General features: G+C 40.4%; 1 protein-coding gene across 2 annotated transcripts in view; it reads left to right on the top strand.

The window, feature by feature from the left end:
• The window catches only part of POC1B (POC1 centriolar protein B), a 107,420-nt gene that overhangs the window by 24,582 nt on the left and 59,543 nt on the right, over positions 1-23,295 (top strand). For both annotated transcript variants that reach the window (XM_060025341.1, XM_060025340.1), the window contains one exon: positions 949-1,128. In XM_060025341.1, the coding sequence (XP_059881324.1) occupies positions 949-1,128 (180 nt within the window). The remainder of the gene's footprint in view (positions 1-948; positions 1,129-23,295) is intronic.

Below are 23,295 nucleotides of genomic sequence, written 5' to 3'. Positions count from 1 at the left end.
GCACATTCTGCTGCCTGATCTTCTTCAAACACTTGTGGTGATTTTTCCCATAAGGCATCACCTGTATAAATATGACTTTCTGAATGGAAAAATTGCTAAGTCTAAATGTAGTATAAAGTGAAAGTACCTTGGGAACTTGGAAATGCTGACACAAAGTAGCATTTCCCAAATGTCACCATTTAACTCCAGCGCTGTCTACTAGCCTACCCCTAATTATGTCAGCATTTTTCCTGCTGCTTCTCCTTAAATGCCACACATTATTTTCTCCACCTTTTTTTTCCTATTCTCTTTTTCCCACCCTAGCCAAGAAAAAAAAAGTATCTGAAATTTCAAGGTGTTGAGAACTGAAGGATCAATATGTTATTACCATTTATCTTTTGTTTTGCTTATGAATGTAAGATTGGGCTCAGGGCTGAGCAAGGCCTTAGGTATACCTCAGGATCTCAGTTCGCATTGCTGGTGGGTGAAAGCAGGAAAGTCAGATCACCCAGGGACATTCTGCATAGAGGCAAGTGACATAGGGAACATCTCCTCCTTCCCAAGCCAGACTGCCAGTCCACACAATTTCCACGTGAGCCCAGTTTGAAAACGCTACCTTAGCGCTCTTCACTTAATGAATCGTAGGTTTTCTAGCTTGCAGTTCATTTAAACTGTATGTTGCTCTTTCTAGAGGAACAACAGGAACTTGTTCAAAATATTATTCCGTAGCTTCCAATTAAAGCAAAGTCAGCAAATGCATTTCAGGGTGGGGACCACTAGGCTCTCACTTGTTTAGTGTCAGCTGTGACTTTAACAAAACCAGCTTGGAACAGTGTCAGTGAAGAGTACAGTACAACACAGCCTTTTCACACTTCTGTCAGTTTTTACAACAAACTATTTTATATGTTTCAAAGTCTGTATACTGATAATTAAATCAAATGTTATAAATATTAAACTGTTTGTCTCCAGGAGAGGGAAATCCTCTGAATTTAAAGCTCACACAGCTCCAGTTAGAAGTGTGGACTTTTCAGCCGATGGCCAGTTTCTTGCTACAGCTTCTGAAGACAAATCTATCAAAGTATGGAACATGTATCGCCAGCGCTTCTTATATTCTTTGTACCGACACACACACTGGGTTCGCTGTGCCAAGTAAGTGCAAAGTTTCACAGTAAGGTTTCCACATTTTTTTTTCCTGCTATAGTCCATGTTTTACCCCCCCCAACTCCCAGAAAAGGAGATTGAGGGCAAATTCATTCATTCATTTGTTCATTCATTCAGCAAATATGTATTGTGTGCTTGCCATGTGCCAGGAACAATAGTAAACAAAACGGTCAGAAACCGCTGCTCTCATGAAGCTTATATTCTGGGGAGGGGAGACAGACAATAAACAAATGGGAAACTGGATATGGTAGGTCAGATGGTGGTAAGTGCTACGGGGAGAAACAGAGCTAGATGGGAAGGGGGGCTGCCAGTTTAAACAGGGTGTTCAGCGACTGCTCCCAGAGAGGGTGGCCTTTGAGCAGAGGGAGGGCAGGGAGTGAGGGTTGAAGATGTTTGGGAAAGGAAAGTCCGCGTGGAGGAAGCAGGAGTGAAGGCCCTCAGGCGGGAGCTGGGTCGCTGTGTGAGGACAAGAAGACAGGGGCGGCCAAGAGTGCGGGGAAGCCGGGGAACAGCCCTGACGGGCACGCTGAGTAGATGCGCCGTTGGAGCATGTTCATCTCTCTGACTTACAGTTTAACGGTACCCCTCTGACCACTGTGTGGCGGGTAGACTGTCAGAAGTCAGGGCAGAGCCCGGAGGTGCAGGCTGTTGCAGTGGTTCTCATCCCGGTTTGGTCCAGGGTAGTGGCCGTGGAGATTTTGAGAAGCGGTTGGATTTTTAGATAATCTATACAGTTGACCCTTGAACAACACAGGTTTGGGCTGCAGGGGTCCACTCATACGTGCATTTTTTTCAGTAGTGTCGATAAATACTAGTGTACTTCACAAACCGAGGTTGGTTGAATCCACAGATGTGGAAGCGTGAATACGGAGGAACCTTGGATTCCAAGGGCAAACTAAGTCACACACGGATTTTTGACTCTGTGGAGTGTTGGTGCCCCTAACCCCCGTGTTGCTCAAGGGTCAACTGTAGTTTGAAGTTACAACCAAAAGTACTTGCTGTCGTGTTGGATGTGACGAGAAAGAGAGAAACCAAGAATGACTCCATAATCTTTGGCAACAGTCTGTTGGGACAAGTGCTATTGTGTTATTAAGGTCTGCTAATAGCCGCGGAGCCCTCTATTCCTAAGACACAGTGCTATAGTACTTAAAATACATATCTCCTTTCCCCATCGGAACTGGCCAGGGAGGGAAGGGCTGTTGTTCTAAATTCCCCATTTTACAGATGAGGAAACTAAGTTTCAGAGTTAGAGTTAGAGCTCATCTAGCTGAAAGTGACAGAAACCCATTCTTTTTCACTTCTCAAGGTGGTTTTGTTGCCTGTTTGATAACCTTGGAGTTGGAAGGAGAGACCAGAACGAGGGACTCCAATGCTGTTAGCTCTCTCTAGGCCTCTCTGACATGCCAGCTTTACTCTCTGAGAAACCCTAAGCTTTGAGAGGAAACTCTAAGCTTTGAGAGGAAAAGCTTCTCCCAGCTCCAGTTAGAAAAGTACCCAGGGGTGACTCTGGCCCAGCTAGGACCCTGTACCCATCCCTTCACCAGGCAGTGAGACACTGTGATTGTTCAAATTTATCCAGGCAGCCAACTGAGACAAGCTACCCTGGCTGGGGAGGAGGGGTCATACCAACCATGTTTTCTGGTGATGCAGAGAGAGGAGAGTTCTCACAAGAAGGGGGCTGGTACAGAGGTAATCAGTGGGGGAAGCTGTGAACCCTGTGGTCACCTGGATTTGTGCACACCATATGACATAACATGCCAGGTGTCCACAGCTAGGATGTGGTGGAGTGAGCATATGAGCCCAGCTCTCTGTCTTGGCTTACAGTCCAAACTCTTAACCCTTGTTATGCTCTCTGGGGGGCATTATTGCCCAGGAGGTGTTGATTATAATTTATGGTAATGAGTCTAAGCAGACTAAAAAAGGATAGAAGATCATACTTTTAGTCAATAGTTTTTCTTTTTTTTTTTCCTTCTAAAGGGCTTAGCTACTCTTGGCTCTGGCCATCTTAGTGTTATTTTCCATATATGCCATATGTCTGTGTGGTTACAAATATATAGATTCAAATCCCAGCCCCACCACTTACTAGCTATATGACCTTTGGGGAAATTATCTGATTTCTCATGCCTCAGTTTTCTTATCTGTAAAATTAGGATGATAACAGTAACCTGCCACCTAGGTTGTCATGGTATTTAAATGAGTAAATTTAAAAGCCCACATACTAATCAGTAGATAAATCTTAGCCATCATCCCCATCACCATCATTGGACATCTCATGCTTATTTAATTTGTACATGTATTATGTAACTTGAATTGATAATTTTTCCCCACCTAAGGAGATGGCACGATTTGTATTTATTTATGAAATGATGTTGTAAATAAGAGGAGGCAGAGATCTATTATCTAGTGGTTGGGGCCTGGGGAGCAGAGGTATAGGTGGCAGGGCCGGGTACTAGGAAGGGTCATTTAGCTCCCACTATGTACCAACTCTGGATATGTTCAGTAAAGAGACTGATTTCTGTTACTTTCATCAGGGAGCTCAACATAAGCAAAAGCACTGAATATTGATTTAACTAATCAAGACAGAATGTGTCCTCTATATTCTGACTAATAATAAGAGCTGTTATTTATCCACTGTGATCTATGTATCTCTGTTTCCTTTCATAAAGAATTTAAAGTGGTTTATAATAACTGACATACCTATGTATACATCAGTCACTGGAGGGAATGGAGAGACAGTTCTATCTAGAACCACATAACCTGGGTTAGTGCAGTTTTGGCATGAGGTGTAGCCTGAGTTTCCTGCAGCCCAGGTATTAATGGAATGATGGAGGCTGACATATTTCCATTTTCTAATAACAAGAAGGAATCCTATCAAATTGTTCAGATAAGAGAAAATTTTTCCTGGAGTAGATTCTAGGAAATACTTTATTCCTTGCCCTTGTATTGAATTATCTATGTATAATATAAATGTTAAAAAGGAAAAAAGGTAACACTAATGTAAGATAGAACTTATGAAAGGTTGAAAGATCACCAATGTGAAATTTTCGTCATCAAAACATTCCTTTAATAAGCATAGCCCCCGATACGATCCACACATCTGTGCTGGGTGTTAAGTATGGAGAGATGAAAGACACCATCTTAGCCTCAAGGAGCTTTTATAATTCAAGGGAAAAAATATATATATAAATAATTATAAAAGGGTGTGTCCTATGGGAAAATGATATACATGACGAGGGAGTGTGCGAGTGGAGCATTGAACTAGGCTTGTGTGAGGAAAAGTCAAAAGAGACATTGTGAGCCCCTAACTGAGGGGGGCGGGGAGAGGAGAAGAGGAGGGAGTGGCGAATCATCAGACGGGAAGCGGGTGGCAGACCTTCCAGAGGGAATCAGTGGGAGTGAGCACCGTGGCTGAGAGAGTGTGGTGCTCTGTCAACTGTTCAGCTATGGCCATGCTCAGGAAATAAGGTGGGGTGAGGTGTAGGAGGAGATGGGAAGGCTCAGGGTTCAGGGTCCTGGATGATGTGAAAAGACTTTGGACTTCATCCTGCAGGTGATACGGAGGCACCAGAGAGCTTGGAATCTGGAAGAAGCGTGATCTGAGCTCTTCTTTATTAATTGGTCTATTCTACTGGCATGACTTTGCGTTTAGAGGGTTGGCATGAGATAGTCCAAGATTCACGTGCCCACATATAGCACCTTGTTACCCTCGGGCATGTTTCGGTTCACGGCTCTCTGCCTCTGTGGAAAGTGAGGGTGATGAGGCTCCTCAAAGTGGACTGTTGCGAGGGTGAGAAATGTAAGTTTACAGCGTTTGGGACTGAGTGATGCCACAGGACTGCCGTGCCTCCAGCTGAGCACCGTCTGCTAGGGTGAAACTCGGGAAGTGGGGGGAGCCTTTGAAAATGTTGTTTTTCCTTAAATCAAGAGAAGAAAGCCATGGTGGAATTTTGCACTTTGCCTAACATCATTCCCTGTTTTCTGGTGGTAGTGCCCACATTTTCCCTGAGGAACCAGCCCTCCCCGACGGTCCCTCTATGTACTGTGGTGGCCCTGTCTCCAGTCCAGCAGGAGGCTCAGCTCAGGTTTGCCATACGGGACAGAGCCTCCCCCTTCCTACAGGAGTGAGCGAGCCTTGTTAGAACTGTAGTCCTTTGTTGTGGGATTTCTATCTTGAGGCTTATTTAAACCTGAACTGCTGAGGGACACCGTGCACAAAATACTGACCTAAGAATGGTGCTGGTTCTTTCAGAGGAGAGCGGAGCTGTGAGAGGAAGACAGAAATTGTTGTCTGATTACATGGTGTGGTTTCTAGGTACAGCCATGCCTGGAATTATTAGTGGGAGTGGGGAGGAGCCGGAGAGGGAGACAGAGACATGAGCCTTAAAATATTTCTTTTCACTCTGTTTTTAAAAGGCACTTTCCATAGGAAGTGATAGTGAAGCAGAGTTTTGGAAAAGTGAGATTGACCCTTGCATCCAGTCATGTGCACTCGTGATTCCTGTTTTATCTCCATCCCCAACGCGGCCTTAGTTTTCAGCATCATTGTCACTTGTGGAGACTTTTGCAATAAACTCCTAAATGTTTTCCATGACTACAGATTGGCATTTATTCCCTCCTTCCCCTACGGGCTCCAAAGAGACTTTTGTGAAATGCAAATCTGATTGTGCTCTTCCTTAGGTTAAAGCCACTCGGTGACTCCTGTCCAGGCACACTTGTCCTGCCACATCTGCTCTGCCTTCCTGTTACAAGCTCGCCTTTCTTTCCTTTTCACCATTCACCTTATTGCAGCTACACAAGGTTCCCCAAGTGTGCGATGCTCTGTTGTGTTCTGTGCCCCTTCACATGTTGCCTGCCATACCTGGAATGCCCCCAATTCCACCCTCCCTTCACCAGCCTGCTTTGCATCTCTTCCTCTAAGAAGTGTTTCCAACTCTCCCAGGGGGAGCCTCTTATGATTCCTTTATGCCACCACATTACCCTGTTAATGAGGTCTGTTTGCCAGTTTAGGCCTCACTTCCCTATTAGACTTTGAATTACAAGTATTTTATTCATTGTGTATTCTCATGCCAGGGACCATTCTAAATTCTGTAAATACCGCAGAAAGTAAATCAGACAAAATTCCTACTGTCATGGAACTCCTTCTATCAAAAGGAGACAGACAATAACCAAATATACTAGTGATATGTGCTCTGCAGAAAAGTGCTGTAGCGGGTAACAGGACAGAGAGTGACGGGGATGGGAGGTGCTCTTCTACATATGGTGGCCAGGGAAGGCAGCTCTATTAAGGTGATATTGACTGGAGTGGGAGAACTAATAAGGTGTGGGTATCGGGGGAGAGTGTTGAATTTAGAGTCAGATACAGTGTGAGAGACACTGCAGAGTGTTAGTTATAGGGTGAGGAAGGCTCAGAGGAGTTGTGTAAAAATGTGGGTCGAATGAATCCATGAAAGGTTGACCGCTAATGTGCAGGTGGCTTTGGTGGGAGTTTTCATGGGCTTCTTCAGGAAAGAGTCATTTTTGTGGATTTTTTTATACCAAATTCAGGAGTACTATACATGCATGTTATACATGAGGAATATTTAAGTGGCTTCACTACTTTTTCGTTTTGTTTTATTTTTGATCAGATTGATAATTTTTATACTCTGCACACCTGGTCTTAATGGAATGCCTTTATTTTGCTGGTACCTTGTGGATCTGAGGGATTGATTGATGGATTGATTTTTCAATCAGTTGTTCTCTTACTGTTTGGAGTGAGTGATTCCTGTGGAATTCTGCAGAGGCCTCTCTGGAGGAATGTTCTTTGGTAACAAATTTGGCTAAATTTAATGAATAAAGATTTCCTCTTTTGGCCGGCTTTCCATAGATGTGCTCGACAACATGAGTTCTTTCTCACACATTTATTACCATCTTTTTTCTTGACTCCTCTTAATGCAGATGGAGTCCAAGAGAGTTGGGAGGGCCTAACTGACCACTCAGGCCCGGCCTCTCAGTGCTTGTGCAACTTCCTGTGAGAGCTTCGCCTTGATGGGGTCCTTCTAGTCCAGGACTTTCTTCTAAATGTCTGAAGGATCAGAAGTTCTGTTTTGGCCCGAGGTGAGGAGGCTCAGGGGGGAACTAAGTCAGGCTTAATAAACGTAGGAGAGTCTGAAACAGAAGCCAAATTTACAATTTATTGACAGTGACAGCGCTAACCTTCAGAGGGGCTAGGGCATTTGCATGCCTCGGTCAGGGCCTTCTTCCACTCTGTCAACAAAGTCAGAATAAGGGCTCAGTGGGCCCTGGAACTAAGGCAAGAAAGTTTGTTGAAAAAAATCCTGATGGATAGTTTTTTCAGGTTAGGGTAGTAAGATGGGCTTATCTCCTCCACATATACGTACCTGCCGAGGAAACTGCACAGTCAGTTCTGCTGGTCAGGTACTCTCTTCCCTGGGCCAGGCTGGAGACACCCTGATGGATGATTGCTCTTGCTCTTGCCTCGGGTGGTTCCTGGGCACCTCCTCTCTCTTGACGTAGCATCTTTTAGGTGGTGCAGTAGAGCTGATTGGTTTCACTAGCATGTGATCCTGCAAACGTGACATAACTCCTCTGGTCCTTAGTCTGCTCCCTTATAAAATGGATACAAAGGAGTACCTTCCTCAGAGAGTCATCCTGAAAACTGAACAAGTTAATGAATGTAAATAATGTCAGCTATTAACTACCCTCACACTCCAGCCTTTTCTCCTTGCAGTTCTACTGGAGTCACCTTTAGGTTGTGTTCCAAAGTCATTTCACACATTTGCGCATAGTGTTTGGGGTTGCTGCTATGGGTAACTACTATTAACCTTTGAATGCATTTTATGTACTTAACTATAGAGGGTAACTTTATTTTTAACTGCTTGTGTCTGAAAATCTCTGCCTTTTAATTGGAGTGCTTAGTCCACTTAAATTTATGTAACTAGTCCTATGGTTAGATTTATTTTAACACTACCATCTTGCTCTTTGTTTTCTATTTGTCTTATTTGTTTATTTCTTTTTACTCCTTTTCTTTTGGATCAATCAAGTATTTCTTAGTATCCCATTTTATCTCCTCTATTGTCTTTTTATTTATTTATTTAAAATATTTATTTATTTGGCTGCCTGGGGTCTTAGTTGTGGCAGGCAGGCTCCTCAGTTGCGGCTAGTGGGCTCCTTAGTTGTGGCATGCATGTGGGCTCTAGTTCCCTCATCAGGGACTGAACCTGGGCCCCCTGCATTGGGAGCATGGAGTCTTATCCACTGTGCCACCAGGGAAGTCCCTCTGTTGTCTTTTTAGCTTTACTTTTGGTCTTATATTTTTGTTTAGTGGTAACCTTAGCATATCATAGTCTAGAATTAATTTTATGCTGTTCTATATATAACGTTAGAACTTATAAAAGTTCTAATGTTAGAACTTAAAAAAATACATCTCCATTCACCCACCTCTTGACAGTTTTACTTCTACATATCATATATACCCATAATACATTAAGCAACTATTTTCTTCTAAAGAAACAAAACAGGCTTTTATATTTACCTTTTCCTGCACTCTTTTCCTTTGTGTAGATCCAAGTTTCCATCTAATATCATTTCTCTTCACCGTAAAAAACTTCATTTACTGTTTCTTGTATCCCAGGACTCCTGGTGATGAATTCTGTCAGCTTTTTGTTTTTCCTTTTTAAAGGATATTTTTGCTGAGATGTAGAATTTTATTTCGGTGGATAATTTTTCTCTCAGCACTTTAAAGATATCATTCCATTGTCTTCTGGTTTGCATTTTTTTTTAAATGAAAGCAACAGTCATTTTTATCGTTATTCTCCTGTATGTAATGTGTCTTTTTTTTCTCTGCTGCTCTAAGATTTTTTTTTGCTTAATCTTCTGTTTTTAGTGATTTGACCATGATGAACCTGGGTATGGTTTTGTATATTTTTCTTGTGGTTCATTGAACTTCATGGATCTGTGGATTGATCTTTTTTCATCATATTTAGAAAGTTTTTCTCTTTTCTTCATACATTATTTCTCTGCCCTAATTTTTTTCTCATCTTTTTCTGGAACTCCAAATTCACATTTGACCACTTGATATTGTCCCATCATTTATTGAGGCTTTGTTCATTTTCTCAAACTTCTCTTTGTGCTTCAGTTTGCATAGTTTCTATTGGCCTGTTTTCAAGTTCAGTGGTATTTTTTTCCCTGCACTGTCCAATCTATTGTAAGCTTATCCATTTCTCTGATGAGATTTTCCATTTGTTTGCTCATTATGCCCATCTTTTCTTTTAAATCCTTGAACATATTTATAATAACAATTTTAAAGTCCTTGTCTGTTAATTCTAACATTTATGTCATATCTTGATCAAAATTTTTTGCTTCTCTGTATTTTTTAAGTTTTTTGTTGTATGCACAAACATTGCTCAGTGTTTGAGAGTATGAGTTACTCTATCATCTTCTGAAAAGTGTTGAGTTTTGTTTTGGTAAACAATTAACTTTCTGCTGGCCTGGCCAGATGGTGTTGGATTTAGACTTTAGGCTGGATCCAGAGTGGCCTTTACTCTTGGGCTATAGTACTAGTGGACTTTCTAGGGCCTCAGCTGGATGCCTGGAGTGTTCAGCCAAATTGGTTCAGAACTTGAACATCTCTCAGTACTGTGTAACCTCAGGAATCTTGCTTTGGCTCACAGTTTCCATTGTTCTCTGCCAAGCCTTCTTGTCCTGTGCATTATCAGGTTTGTATTTGACCGAAGACTCAGTGAGACTCCTCGGCAGATTTTGGGGGATTTCTGCTCTTCACAGGTCCTCTCACCTACCCTGCCGACAAAATTCCAGCCCTTTAGCAGTACTGAATTCTAATTGCTATTTCCTCTGCTCAGTGAGACTGCAGCTGTTTCCTTGGACTCTGCGTCCTTATGCCATGCCTGAAAATGCTCCTGGGTAGAAATCTGGGATGGATTTTGTGTTTATCTCATTTGTTTTCTGTCTGTCAAGTTTCATAGCCCTGTGCTGTCTCTTGTCCAGTGCCTAAAAACAATTGCTTCATGTATTTTGCTGAGTTGTATGATTGTTTATGGTAGGGAAGTAAGTCTGATCATCATTACTGCTCCTATCCGGAACGTGAAGTTTTGCCGAAGGAATTTAGTGGAAACTGCCAAGCCAGTTTCAGAGTTTGTACAGATGAGTTAAATGTGTGAAAATAGCCAAGAAAAAAATGACCAGAAAAAATTGGAAGAAATTTGTTTAACCAGCTCTCAGAACACAGTATAAAGCTATAGAAATTAAAGTGTGGTGATCATGGTACCACGTTAGGAAAATAGGTTATAGAAAGCTCAGATGCAGATCCATATATGTTTTCTGATAAAGATGGCATTTCCAATCAGTGGGGAAATGGATGAATAGTTATTTAAAATGTTAAGATAATATTAAAGAGTTACTAAGCTCTATTTACGATAGCCAGGACATGGAAGCAACCTAAGTGTCCATCGACAGATGAATGGATAAAGAAGATGTGACACATATATACAATGGAATATCACTCAGCCATAAAAAGAAACGAAATTGAGTTATTTGTAGTGAGGTGGATGGACCAAGAGTCTGTCATACAGAGTGAAGTAAGTCAGAAAGAGAAAAACAAATACTGTATGCTAACACATATATATGGAATCTAAAGAAAAATGGTTCTCAAGAACCTAGGGGCAGGACAGAAATAAAGATGCAGACGTAGAGAATGGACTTGAGGACACGGGGAGGGGGAAGGGGAAGCTGGGACGAAGTAAGAGAGTGGCATGGACATATGTACACTACCAGATGTAAAACAGGTAGCTAATGGGAAGCAGCCGCATAGCACAGGGAGATCACCTCGGTGCTTTGTGACCACCTAGAGGGGTGGGAGACGGAGGGTGGGAGGGATACGCAAGAGGGAGGGGATATGGGGATATAGGTGTATGTGTAGCTGATTCACTTTGTTATACAGCAGAGACTAACACAACATGTAAAGCAATTATACTTCAATAAAGATGTTAAAAAAGATAATATTAAATAGTTATTTAATATATTAAAATAGTTGTTTTAGATGTAGTTAAGATAATTATTTTTCTATTTGGAAAAATTTAAAGTTGGATCTATATTGCACACCACACATTAACAAAAATTGTAGATAAATTAAACAACTAAACATTAAAAATGGTCTAAGTGATACTGCTTTTCTTTCCAATGCATGGACAGCATATTTAAATGAATGTAGAGGGTCAACAGAGTAATTATTTCTCCCTTAAGTATTTGAATTTTAAATGTGCCATGGACTTGAGTAATTAAAATTCTGTGTCTCTCTCTGGGCCTAGTACTTATTATGAGTTTGTCCCTGGAGTCCAGACCTACTCCATGTGGCACAGAGATGGTGCCCATTGGTGTAAGAAGAGATGAGTAGCTATATTTTCTGGACTAACTATCGTTTATGATCATACATCTTGATTCACAGAAATATTTCTTATTTTTAAGATATATCATCTATTGAGAGATATATTCATGCTTTAAAAATATAAATTACTCTAGTCTTTTTAGAAATCAATCTGCAAAATATATCAGGAGTCTTTGTTGCAGTGAGTCCACAGCTGTAAATCTATCCTAAATAAATACTCTTTTGTATTTAAAGGAAAAGCTTTGTATTTAAAGATACCGCTTTCAGTTTAATTTATAATGATGAGAAACTGGAAATAACCAAGTTTTCCAAATAAAGAAAACTGGTTAAAAAATTTAGATTATTATTTAGCCACTAAAAGGTGAATATATGTAAGTAGTGACATAAAAACATGTTTATGTGTGGGGTAAGAAGGGCAAAATTCAGAACTCATGATTATAATATAAAAGATCTGCACACGAACAAAAGATAAAGTACCTACATACATAAAATATTACATGATTTTGTTCGGGTGCTGCACTGTGGACTTTTTTTACTTACTATATTTCCCAGTTTTTTTAAACAAGCAATTTGTCTTTAACGAGTAATGAAGAAAACATGTATCGTTTGAAATATCTACATATGCGGGTTGAGAAATATTTATTTTTAGTGGCAGGTGAATTTTTCTAAAAGTTCAAATTGTTATAATCCTGTATTTTAAAAAATAATGTGTGTTGTGGTATCACTTATGTTTCTTTAGGTGTCCTCAGGCAAAAAAAAGTAGCGGCTGATGAACGACTTTTCCAACTTTGTCTTTCTAGCATTAATTTTAGGGGGGAAATCTGACCTTACTTTTCAGTGTTTGGTAGTGTTACAAGTGACCTTTGATCATCTGAATTGCAAGGATTTTTCTTTATTGCAGTAAACTATATATAATATGAAATTTACCATTTAACCACTTTCAAGTATACAGTTCAATGGCATTAAGTACATTTATGTTGTGCAAATAATTGCAAAGATTTTAAACATCAGCATTCATTGGCTGATGAAAATCCCCTTGAAAAGTTTTTTAATGCCCTACATATTTACTGAGGACCTACTCAGTACCATATACTGTGCCTGGGGATACAGCAGTGAGTGAATAAGACAGATGTTGTTTCTCTCTTCTTGGAGTTTACATTCTCTTAGGGAAGCAAACAGAATAATTGGTTGTAAGTGTGACTGTGAGCTACTCTAAGATGCATACTGGAGAGCAGACCTACTGCGGGGAGGAGTTCAGGAAAGCTTTTCCTGAGGAAGTGACCCTGAGCAGAGACTTGAAGGATGAGTAAAATCCCCTTAGGTATTTAAAACTAGATAAAGAGGGCTTCCCTGGTGGCGCAGTGGTTAAGAATCTGCCTGCCAATGCAGGGGACACGGGTTCGAGCCCTGGTCCCAGAAGATCCCACATGCCACGGAGCAACTAAGCTCATGTGCCACAACTACTGAGCCTGTGCTCTAGAGTCTGTGAACCACAACTACTGAGCCCACATGCTGCAACTACTGAAGCCCATGCACCCTAGAGCCCGCACTCCTCAACAAGAGAAACCACCACAGTGAGAAGGCCACGCACTGCAACAAAGAGTAGCCCCTGCTCGCCACAACTAGAGAAAGCCCATGCGCAGCAACGAAGACCCAATGCTACCAAAAATAAGTAAATGAAATAAATTAAAAAAAAAAAAAACTAGATAAAGAGTAGGGAGTGGTGTTTGAAGCAAAGGGAACAGCATGTGAGGGAACACCTGAGGCAAGAGAAAGACCCGAGAGAAGAGGGGTGTGGTGCCAAGAAGAGTAAGGTGATGGAGATGAAGAGACAGGAGGGCAGATCCTCGAGGACCCAGGAAGCAGTGGTAAGGGTGTCACTTTTTCCCAAGGGAAATGTGAAACCACCGAAAGGTTTTAATCAGAAAAAATTTATTTAAGATTTAAAGATCACTTTTATTGATTGTGGAGAATGGAATGTCAGCAGGGCCTGTTATGGTTGGAAGAGGAAGGGCCTGATAATGGATTGGAATGTGGCAGCAAGTGGAGGAGAAAGGAATCAAACTTGACTCCTAGGTTTCTGTCTTGAGAAACCATCTACTGAGAAAAGAAACGCTGGAGGAGCAGTTCGGGGAGGAAGATAATGAGTTCAGATTTGGACAAGTTCAGAGTCAGAGGTGCCTGCAGGATATCCAAGAGGAAACGCTTAGTAGGCAGTTGTACTTATGGGTGGAAATCCCGGGAGAGGAGTCTGGGCGTGTAAATGGTAAATGACCCAGCAATAATTAGCATGTTTCATGGCATACTTAAATCTTCTTATGTCTCTTTCATCTGCTTTTTGTCTCTCAGCAGTTATAGGAATGAATCTTGTTACTGCGACCAAAAGACGGTTTCTCCTCTAATGCTGACCAACACTTAAAAAGCATAACCGTTTTGCTTATTGCCTTGAACTCCACCTTCACTATGTAAACCCAAAATCCCATCAAAGCAAACTCTGAGACTGCCAATTTTTTTTTTTTTTTTAATGTCTGTGAAAGTTTTAGGCCTGAATGCAAGCCAGAATTTCTCATTATCCAAATAGAAAATGGTGGCCAGGGTGGTTATGAGTTTCACAAGGTTACATAGCTGGGCAGTTGCAAAATTGGCTTTAGAATTCAGGACTCTTCACTGACTGGGTAGTCTTATTTTCACTGCTTTTTACTGCTTTCCCCTCCTATTGAATAGCTGCTGGCTTCAGAGTACCACTTACTAATGATTTGTTTCTTAAGGGACATGGAACAGTGCCTACTCTGGTCTCAGAGCCCTGAGGGCCAAAAATGTAGGGTTTTGGTTTTGGGTTTTTTTTTGGAGAATATTTTGCTTTCTGTATTTCCTTCATTTTTTCCTTCTCTCCCACTATTCCCTTTCTATCCTCCCTTATTTTTAATTTCTTTTCCTTTTTTTTACCCTGCCCCCCTCCCCCCCAACCAGAGGTGGAGCTGGTGAGTGTGGCTGACATTGGATGCTAAATAGATATCCTTCAGCCCCTGGAGTCCAGGTTGGTCCTCAGGGACGATATCTAGTTCCTAAATGTGGCGTATCTAACTCTCAAATTAGTCTTCTGTGTCCTCCTCCTGTTTGGAGGGCGGACGGTTGAGTCACAAGCTCTCATCTCAGAAGGCTTAGCCCTTCCTCCATGCAGTTGAGTGTCTGGCAGGGATGGGGGCTGTGTGTCCTTGTTCCTCCCCCACCAGCTTTATGAAGATATAATTGACATATAACTGTGTGTAAGCGTAAGGTGTACGATGTGGTGATTTGATACATGCATGTATATTTTGTACTTTTGTAGACTATTTAGTCTAATGATAAGAAATAGCCGAATGAAAATTTTGATTTCTTATGAAAACACTTTAAAACTTCTCAGGGTTCATGGACATGTTTGGCTCGCTAATGAACGAATAACTCAGTGACTGTACTTATGGACATATAATTTTATATATAGTTTCAGGAACTCCATAGATTCAAAGTTAAAGAACTCCTGTTACATAACTTGGGCTACTCTCAAGGACATGTGAACCAGTTTTTCCAGAAGAAAGTTCAAGAATTTCCTCATTTTCTCCAAAGAGTACCAGTACATTTTAAAGGCTTGAATAGGAAGTAGTTAACTTCGCAAATGCCTTACAGACAGTTCACGTCTGCTGATCCATTAGTCACTGTTGACTAATGTGACATCCATCTTCTTGACACACTTGCTGGAAGTTTTAAAAGGTGGTTAGGTGATACTGAATTAGAGTGTTAGAAATTTTTTTTATGTCTTGATAGAAATTTTATATCCTCTTAACGTTCTTCAAATTAATAACCCCATCAGATGTTGTTTGAGCCCTGACAAAAAAAGGACTATCCTTTCCTGATCAAAGTCAGGGCAAAGAGAAGCCTGTTTTATTGGCACGAACCTATTTCTGATGTATCTAATTAAAAATAAAAGGGAGGGGCTTCCCTGGTGGCGCAGTGGTTGAGAGTCCACCTGCCGATGCAGGGGATGTGGGTTCGTGCCCCGGTCCGGGAAGATCCCACATGCCGCGGAGCGGCTGGGCCCGTGAGCCATGGCTGCTGAGCCTGCGTGTCCGGAGCCTGTGCTCCGCAATGGGAGAGGCCACAACAGTGAAAGGCCCGCGTACCGGAGGGAAAAAAAAAAAAGAGAGGAGAAGATACAAACCGCCATCCTCACTTTCAACCCCTCCAAAGGCGAAAAGAGCCAACAGAGAGTTTATGCGGGGATTATACACAGTGTCCAGAGCAAGTGAGAGGACCTAAGCCTGACCCCTGCTTTGGTCGTGCAGAGGGGGGTGGTAGAAACGCCCCCCTCAGCCACCGCCTTCTTTCATCCCAGTCGGCTTCTCCACTCCCCACTTATCTGAGGTTCACATTCCCTTCATTTCTCCAGTGCTGGGGAAATTTCTCCCAGGCTATGGCCCCTCCTGCTTAGGATGAATTTCTGGCTGGTCGAGATACCTTCTTTTCCTTAATTCACAAGTTTCTTTAAAATCCTGTTTCTTCTGGTAACTAATTGGCACCTTTTTGTTACCAACTCTGTTCTTACCATTATCTAAAATTATATTATTTGTGTGCCCTCCCTCCTTCCTAGTATGAAATCCTCATGAGAGTAGGGGTCTTAGCAGGCTCCTTCACTGTGGTATTCCTATTACCTAGGCCAGTGACCAGTGCCTGGTTCTGGCGGGTGCTCAGTAAATATTCGAATGAGCCAGTGAATGACTATCTTCCCCATAAACTCCTCAAGGACACTGATCGGGTATGGCAGCAGACACAGAGATTTTTATTAAGGGATTGCCTAGTGGTTAGCCTGTCAGGCAGAGCCCAGTGATATAGCCTCCTAAGAGCATTGCCAGTGGTTTTTCTCCACTTTAGAACTTTCTGTGGTTACACAAGCCACACAGAACTTCCTGTGCTCTACTTTGGCCGGTAAAAGAAACTTTCCTTTCTGTCAGAGACGTAAACAGAGTGGCTGAGAGATCTGGCTCTGGAGCCAGACTGACTAGTTCACATCTTCCTGGCTGTGTGACTGGCAGTTACTGACCCTTTATGTGCCTTGGTTTATTCATCTGTAAATGGAGGCCGGCAATAGCAATTGTTTTGTAGGGTTATTCTGAGGATTAAATGAGTTGCTACAGGTAAAGTGTTAAGAACCATTCTAGGACACAGATGCTCAGTAAATGTTGACAGGGTAATGATGATGATGGTGGTGGTGGTGGTGGTATTTGGCCAATAATACCATAGAATGAGTATATTTGTACTTTGCTTTTAACCTAATCCTTCCATTCTATTACATTTTTTTAATCATTGCTTTCTTAAAATGTCAGAATCAACTCATCTCCTAGAAATATTCTTATCATTTAGAATGCTCACATTAAATAATTTTTTAGAAGAGAGCTTATTAATAAACACAATTTGATTTCTTATATTAGTTGTTTACAATTACTATGTAAAGTTTATTTTCATGGGGATACTGAATAGATTTTTCTTCCCCAGTGTCTATACAAAATAAGTTACATCTATTTGGAGCATTTCTGTAAAACTGTCTTTCATATTTGAATCTTCCTCACATATTTTCCTAAAGGAAAAGATTAATAAAATATTATGATAAAATCAAGCTGAACTGCCCGGTGTGGAAAATATTTCCTTGCAAGGTTATTTTCTTGAATTTTTAAAAACGATTTCACATAGAACTTAATTATTCATCTATGTTGCTTTTAAAATATGGTGAATTCATAAATTCCAGATTGAAAGCTTCTGTTAGGAAGAATTATTTGTCGGCCAACCTTAAGAATGGGAGGGGCAGGGGAGGGGACAGTGAGAAAACAAAAAGAAAAACCTTCACTTATAACCCACACCCTTAGTTAATCACTTTTATAGTAATCTGGGCAGAGAGGGAAACTACAAATAAAATTGAAACATAATCGGTCTGTGACCTAAATCTTTTTTTGGTTTTTGTTATTGCTAAAATATTAATAGCAAAATTACTGTTCATAGTTTCTTTGTTTTTTTTAATTTTATTTTTTTTTTATACAGCAGGTCCTTATTAGTCATCAGTTTTATACACATCACTGTATACATGTCAATCTCAATCACCCAATTCATCACACCACCACGACCACCCCCCTCGCTGCTTTCCCCCCTTGGTGTTCATACGTTTGTTCTCTACGTCTGTGTCTCAATTTCTGCCCTACAAACCGGTTCATCTGTAGGTTCCACATATATGCATTAATATACGATATTCGTGTTTCTCTTTCTGACTTACTTCACTCTGTATGACAGTCTCTAGATCCATCCACGTCTCAACAAATGACCCAATTTCATTCCTTTTTATGGCTGAGTAATATTCCATTGTATATATGTACCACATCTTCTTTATCCATTCGTCTGTCGATGGGCATTCAGGTTGCTTCCATGTCCTGGCTACTGTAAGTAGTGCTGCAGTGAACATTGGGGTGCGTGTGTCTTTTTGAATGATGGTTTTCTCTGGGTATATGCCCAGTAGTGGGATTGCTGGATCATATGGTAATTCTATGTTCAGTTTTTTAAGGAACCTCCATACTGTTCTCCATAGTGGTTGTATCAACTTACATTCCCACCAACAGTGCAAGAGGGTTCCCTTTTCTCCACACCCTCTCCAGGATTTGCTGATTGTAGATTCTCTCATGATGCCCATTCTAACTGGTGTGAGGTGATACCTCATTGTAGTTTTGATTTGCATTTCTCTAATAATTAGTGATGTTGAGCAGCTTTTCATGTACTTCTTGGCCATCTGTATGTCTTCTTTGGAGAAATGTCTATTTAGGTCTTCTGCCCATTTTTGGATTGGGTTGTTTGTTGTTTTAGTATTGAGCTTCATGAGCTGTTTATATATTTTGGAGATTAATCCTTTGTCCCTTGCTTCGTTTGCAAATATTTTCTCCCATTCTGAGGGTTGTCTTTTTGTCTTGTTTATGGTTTCCTTTGCTGTGCGAAAGCTTTGAAGTTTCATTAGGTCCCATTTGTTTATTTTTGTTTTTATTTCCATTACTCTAGGAGGTGGATCACAAAAGATCTTGCTGTGATTTATGTCAAAGAGTGTTCCTCCTACGTTTTCCTCTAAGAGTTTTATAGTGTCCAGTCTTACATTTAGGTCTCTAATCCATTTTGAGTTTATTTTTGTGTATGGTATTAGGAAGTGTTCTAATTTCATTCTTTCACATGTAGCTGACCAGTTTTCCCAGCACCACTTATTGAAGAGACTGTCTTTTCTCCACTGTATATCCTTGCCTCCTTTGTCATAGATTCGTTGACCATAGGTGCGTGGGTTTATCTCTGGGCTTTCTATCTTGTTCCATTGATCTATGTTCCTGCTTTTGTGCCAGTACCATATTGTCTTGATTACTGTAGCTTTGTAGCATAGTCTGAAGTCAGGGAGTCTGATTCCTCCAGCTCCGTTTTTTTCCCTCAAAACTGCTTTTGCTATTCGGGGTCTTTTGTGTCTCCATACAAATTTTAAGATTTTTTATTCTAGTTCCCTAAAACATGCCATTGGTAATTTGATAGGGATTGCATTGAATCTGTAGATTGCTTTCACAATATTGATTCTTCCAATCCAAGAACGTGGTATATCTCTCCATCTGTTGGTATCATCTTTCATTTCTTTCATCAGTGTCTTATAGATTTCTGCATACAGGTCTTTTGTCTCCCTAGGTAGGTTTATTCCTAGGTATTTTATTCTTTTTGTTGCAGTGGTAAATGGGAGTGTTTCCTTAATTTCTCTTTCAGATTTTTCATCATTAGTGTATAGGAATGCAAGAGATTTCTGTGCATTAATTTTGTATCCTGCAACTTTACCAAAGTCATTGATTAGCTCTAGTAGTTTTCTGGTGGGATCTTTAGGATTCTCTATGTATAATATCATGTCATCTGCAAACAGTGACAGTTTGACTTCTTCTTTTCCAATTTGTATTCCTTTTATTTCTTTTTCTTCTCTGATTGCCGTGGCTAGGACTTCCAAAACTATGTTGAATAATAGTGGTGAGAGCAGACATCCTTGTCACATTCCTCATCTTAGAGGAAAGGCTTGCGGTTTTTCACCATTGAGAATGATGTTTGCTGTGGGTTTGTCATATATGGCCTTTATTATGTTAAGGTAGCTTCTGTCTATGCCCACTTTCTGGAGAGTTTTTATCATAAATGGGTGTTGAATTTTTTCAAAAGCTTTTTCTGCATCTATTGAGATGATCATATGCTTTTTATTCTTCAATTTGTTAATATGGTGTATCACATTGATTGAATTACATGTACTGAAGAATCCTTGCATCCCTGAGATAAGTCCCACTTGATCATGGTGTGTGATCCTTTAAATGTGTTGTTGGATTCTGTTTGCTAGTATTTTGTTGAGGATTTTTGCATCTATATGCATCAATGATATTGGTCTGTAATTTTCTTTTTTTGTAGTATCTTTGTCTGGTTTTGGTATCAGGGTGATGGTGGCCTCATAGAATGAGTTTGGGAGTGTTCCTTCCTCCACAATTTGTTGGAAGAGCTTGGGAAGGATGGGTGTTAGCTCTTCTCTAAATGTTTGACAGAATTCGCCTGTGAAGCCATCTGGTCCTGGACTCTTGTTTGTTGGAAGATTTTTAATCACAGTTTGAATTTCATTACTTGTGATTGTTCTGTTCATATTTTCTATTTCTTCCTGGTTCAGTCTTGGAAAGTTATACCTTTCTAGGAATTTGTCCATTTCTTCCAGGTTGTCCCTTTTATTGGCATAGAGTTGCTTGTAGTAGTCTATTAAGGTGCTTTGTATTTCTGCGGTGTCTGTTGTAGCTTCCTCTTTTTCATTTCTAATATTATTGATGTGAGTCCTCTCCCTCTTTTTCTTGATGAGTCTGGCTAATGGTTTATCAATTTTGTTTATCTTCTCAAAGAACCAGCTTTTAGTTTTATTGATCTTTGCTATTGTTTTGTTTCTATTTCATTTATTTCTGCTCTGATCTTTATGATTTCTTTCCTTCTGCTAACTTTGGGTTTTGTTTGTTCTTTCTCTAGTTCCTTTAGGTGTAACGTTAGATTGTTTATTTGAGATTTTTCTTGTTTCTTGAGGTAGGCTTGTATAGCTATAAACTTCCCTCTTAGACTGCTTTTGCTGCATCCCATAGGTTTTGGGTCATCATGTTTTCATTGTCATTTGTCTCTAGGTATTTTTTGATTTTCTCTTTGATTTCTTTGGTGATCTCTTGGTTTTTTAGTAACGTATTGTTTAACCTCCATGTGTGTGTGTTTTTTACGTTTTTTCCCCTGTAATTGGTTTCTAATCTCATAGCGTTGTTGTCAGAAAAGATGCTTGATATGATTTCAATTTTCTTAAATTTACTGAGGCTTGATTTGTGACCCAAGATGTGTTCTATCCTGGAGAATATTCTGTGCGCACTTGAGAAGAAAGTGTAATCTGCTGTTTTTGGATGGAATGTCCTATAAATATCAATTAAATCTATCTGGTCTATTGTGTCATTTAAAGCTTGTGTTTCCTTATTTATTTTCATTTTGGATGATCTGTCCATTGGTGTAAGTGAGATGTTAAAGTTCCCCACAATTATTGTGTTACTTTCGATTTCCTCTTTTATAGCTGTTAGCAGTTGCCTTATGTATTGAGGTGCTCCTATGTTGAGTGCATATATATTTATAATTATTATATCTTCTTCTTGGATTGATCCCTTGATCATTATGTAGTGTCCTTCCTTGTCTCTTGTAACATTCTTTATTTTAAAGTCTATTTTATCTGATATGAGTATTGCTACTCCAGCTTTCTTTTGATTTCCATTTGCATGGAATATCTTTTTCCATCCCCTCACTTTCAGTCTGTATGTGTCCCTAGGTCTTATGTGGGTCTCTTGTAGACAGCACATAGATGGGTCTTGTGTTTCTATCCATTTAGCAAGCCTGTGTCTTTTGGTTGGAGCATTTAATCCATTCACGTTTAAGGTAATTATCGATATGTATGTTCCTATGACCATTTTCTTAATTGTTTTTGGTTTGCTTTTGTAGGTCATTTTGTTCTCTTGTCTTTCCTACTTAGAAGTTCCTTTAGCATTTGTTGTGGAGCTGGTTTGGTGGTGTTGAATTCTCTTAGCTTTTGCTTGTGTGTAAAGCTTTTGATTTCTCCATTGAATCTGAATGAGATCCTTGCAGGACAGAGTAACTTGGTTGTAGGTTCTTCCCTTTCATCACTTAAAGTATATCATACCACTCCTTTCTGGCTTGTAGAGTTTCTGCTGAGAAATCAGCTGTTAACCTTATGGGAGTTCCCTTCTATGGTATTTGTCATTTTTCCCTTGCTGCTTTCAATCATTTTTCTTTGTCTTTAATTTTTGCCAGTTTGATTACTGTGTGTCTCAATGTGTTTCTCCTTGGGTTTATCCTGTATGGGACTCTCTGTGCTTCCTGGACTTGGGTGGCTATTTCCTTACCCATGTTAAGGAAGTTTTCGGCTGTAATCTCTTCAAATATTTTCTCGGGTCCTTTCTCTCTCTCTTCTCCTTCTGGGACCCCTGTATTGCCAATGTTGTTGAGTTTAATGTTGTCTCAGAGGTCTCTTAGGCTGTCTTCATTTCTTTTCATTCTTTTTTCTTTATTCTGTGTCGCAGCAGTGAATTCCACCATTCTGTCTTCCAGGTCACTCATCTGTTCTTCTGCCTCAGTTATTCTGCTATTGATTCCTTGTAGTTTAGTTTTCATTTCAGTTATTGTATTGTTCGTCTCTGTTTGTTCTTTAATTCTTCTAGGTCTTTGTTAAACATTTCTTGCATCTTCTCGATCTTTGCCTCCATTCTTTTTCCGACGTCCTGGATCATCTTCACTATCATTATTCTGAATTCTTTTTCTGGAAGGTTGCCCTATCTCCGCTTCATTTAGTTGTTTTTCTGGGGTTTTATCTTGTTCCTTCATCTGGTACATAGCCCTGTGCCTTTTATCTTGTCTATCTTTCTGTGAATGTGGTTTTTGTTCCACAGGCTGCACAATTGTAGTTCTTTTTGCTTCTGCTCCATAGTTTCTTAATAGTCTAAAATTTTTCATTTTCTTTTCAGCCTTCTGCTCTTCTATCTCCATTCTAAAAAGGCACTTAAGAGAGAAAAATAACCTTGGAAAGGATTTTAAAGGGAAAGAGTATAAAAGCAGTAGACAAGATGTCTGAGAATTTTCTCATTTGTTTTTTAATGGGGCATGTGGATAATAGGTGTGTCTCTGAAGGAACTTCAGTTTTGTATAAATGAGTTATCCTATTTTCAGTCTGTTGGAGCTCTCTGGCCTCCCCAATCCGGGAAGTTACAGGCTTGAGGAGTTGGTTCTTTTGTTGATGATAGCATTCAATTTTAATTCTCAACACACCAGTTCTTTTCTTACAAAAAGCCTCACTGTAGAGTTGGTAGGATGAGTAATAGATGCTCTCTTGGGTCATATGGATAACACCAGAAAATGACAGTAGAAAGAAATAGAGAATACTTTTAAAAAACAAGGTACTTGGGGCTTCCCTGGTGGCACAGTGGTTGAGAGTCCGCCTGCCGATGCAGGGGACACGGGTTCGTGCCCCGGTCCGGGAGGATCCCATGTGCCACAGAGTGGCTGGGCCCGTGAGCCATGGCTGCTGAGCCTGCGCGTCCGGACCCTGTGCTCCGCAAAGGGAGAGGCCACAACAGTGAGAGGCCCGCGTGCCACAAAAAGAAAAAAAACAAAAAAAAAAC

The sequence above is a fragment of the Delphinus delphis genome, chromosome 11, assembly GCF_949987515.2.
Source record: "Delphinus delphis chromosome 11, mDelDel1.2, whole genome shotgun sequence".
Taxonomy (NCBI): Eukaryota; Metazoa; Chordata; class Mammalia; order Artiodactyla; family Delphinidae; genus Delphinus; species Delphinus delphis.
Note: the sequence above shows the minus strand (reverse complement) of the source record. Positions and strands in the feature narration are given on the sequence as shown.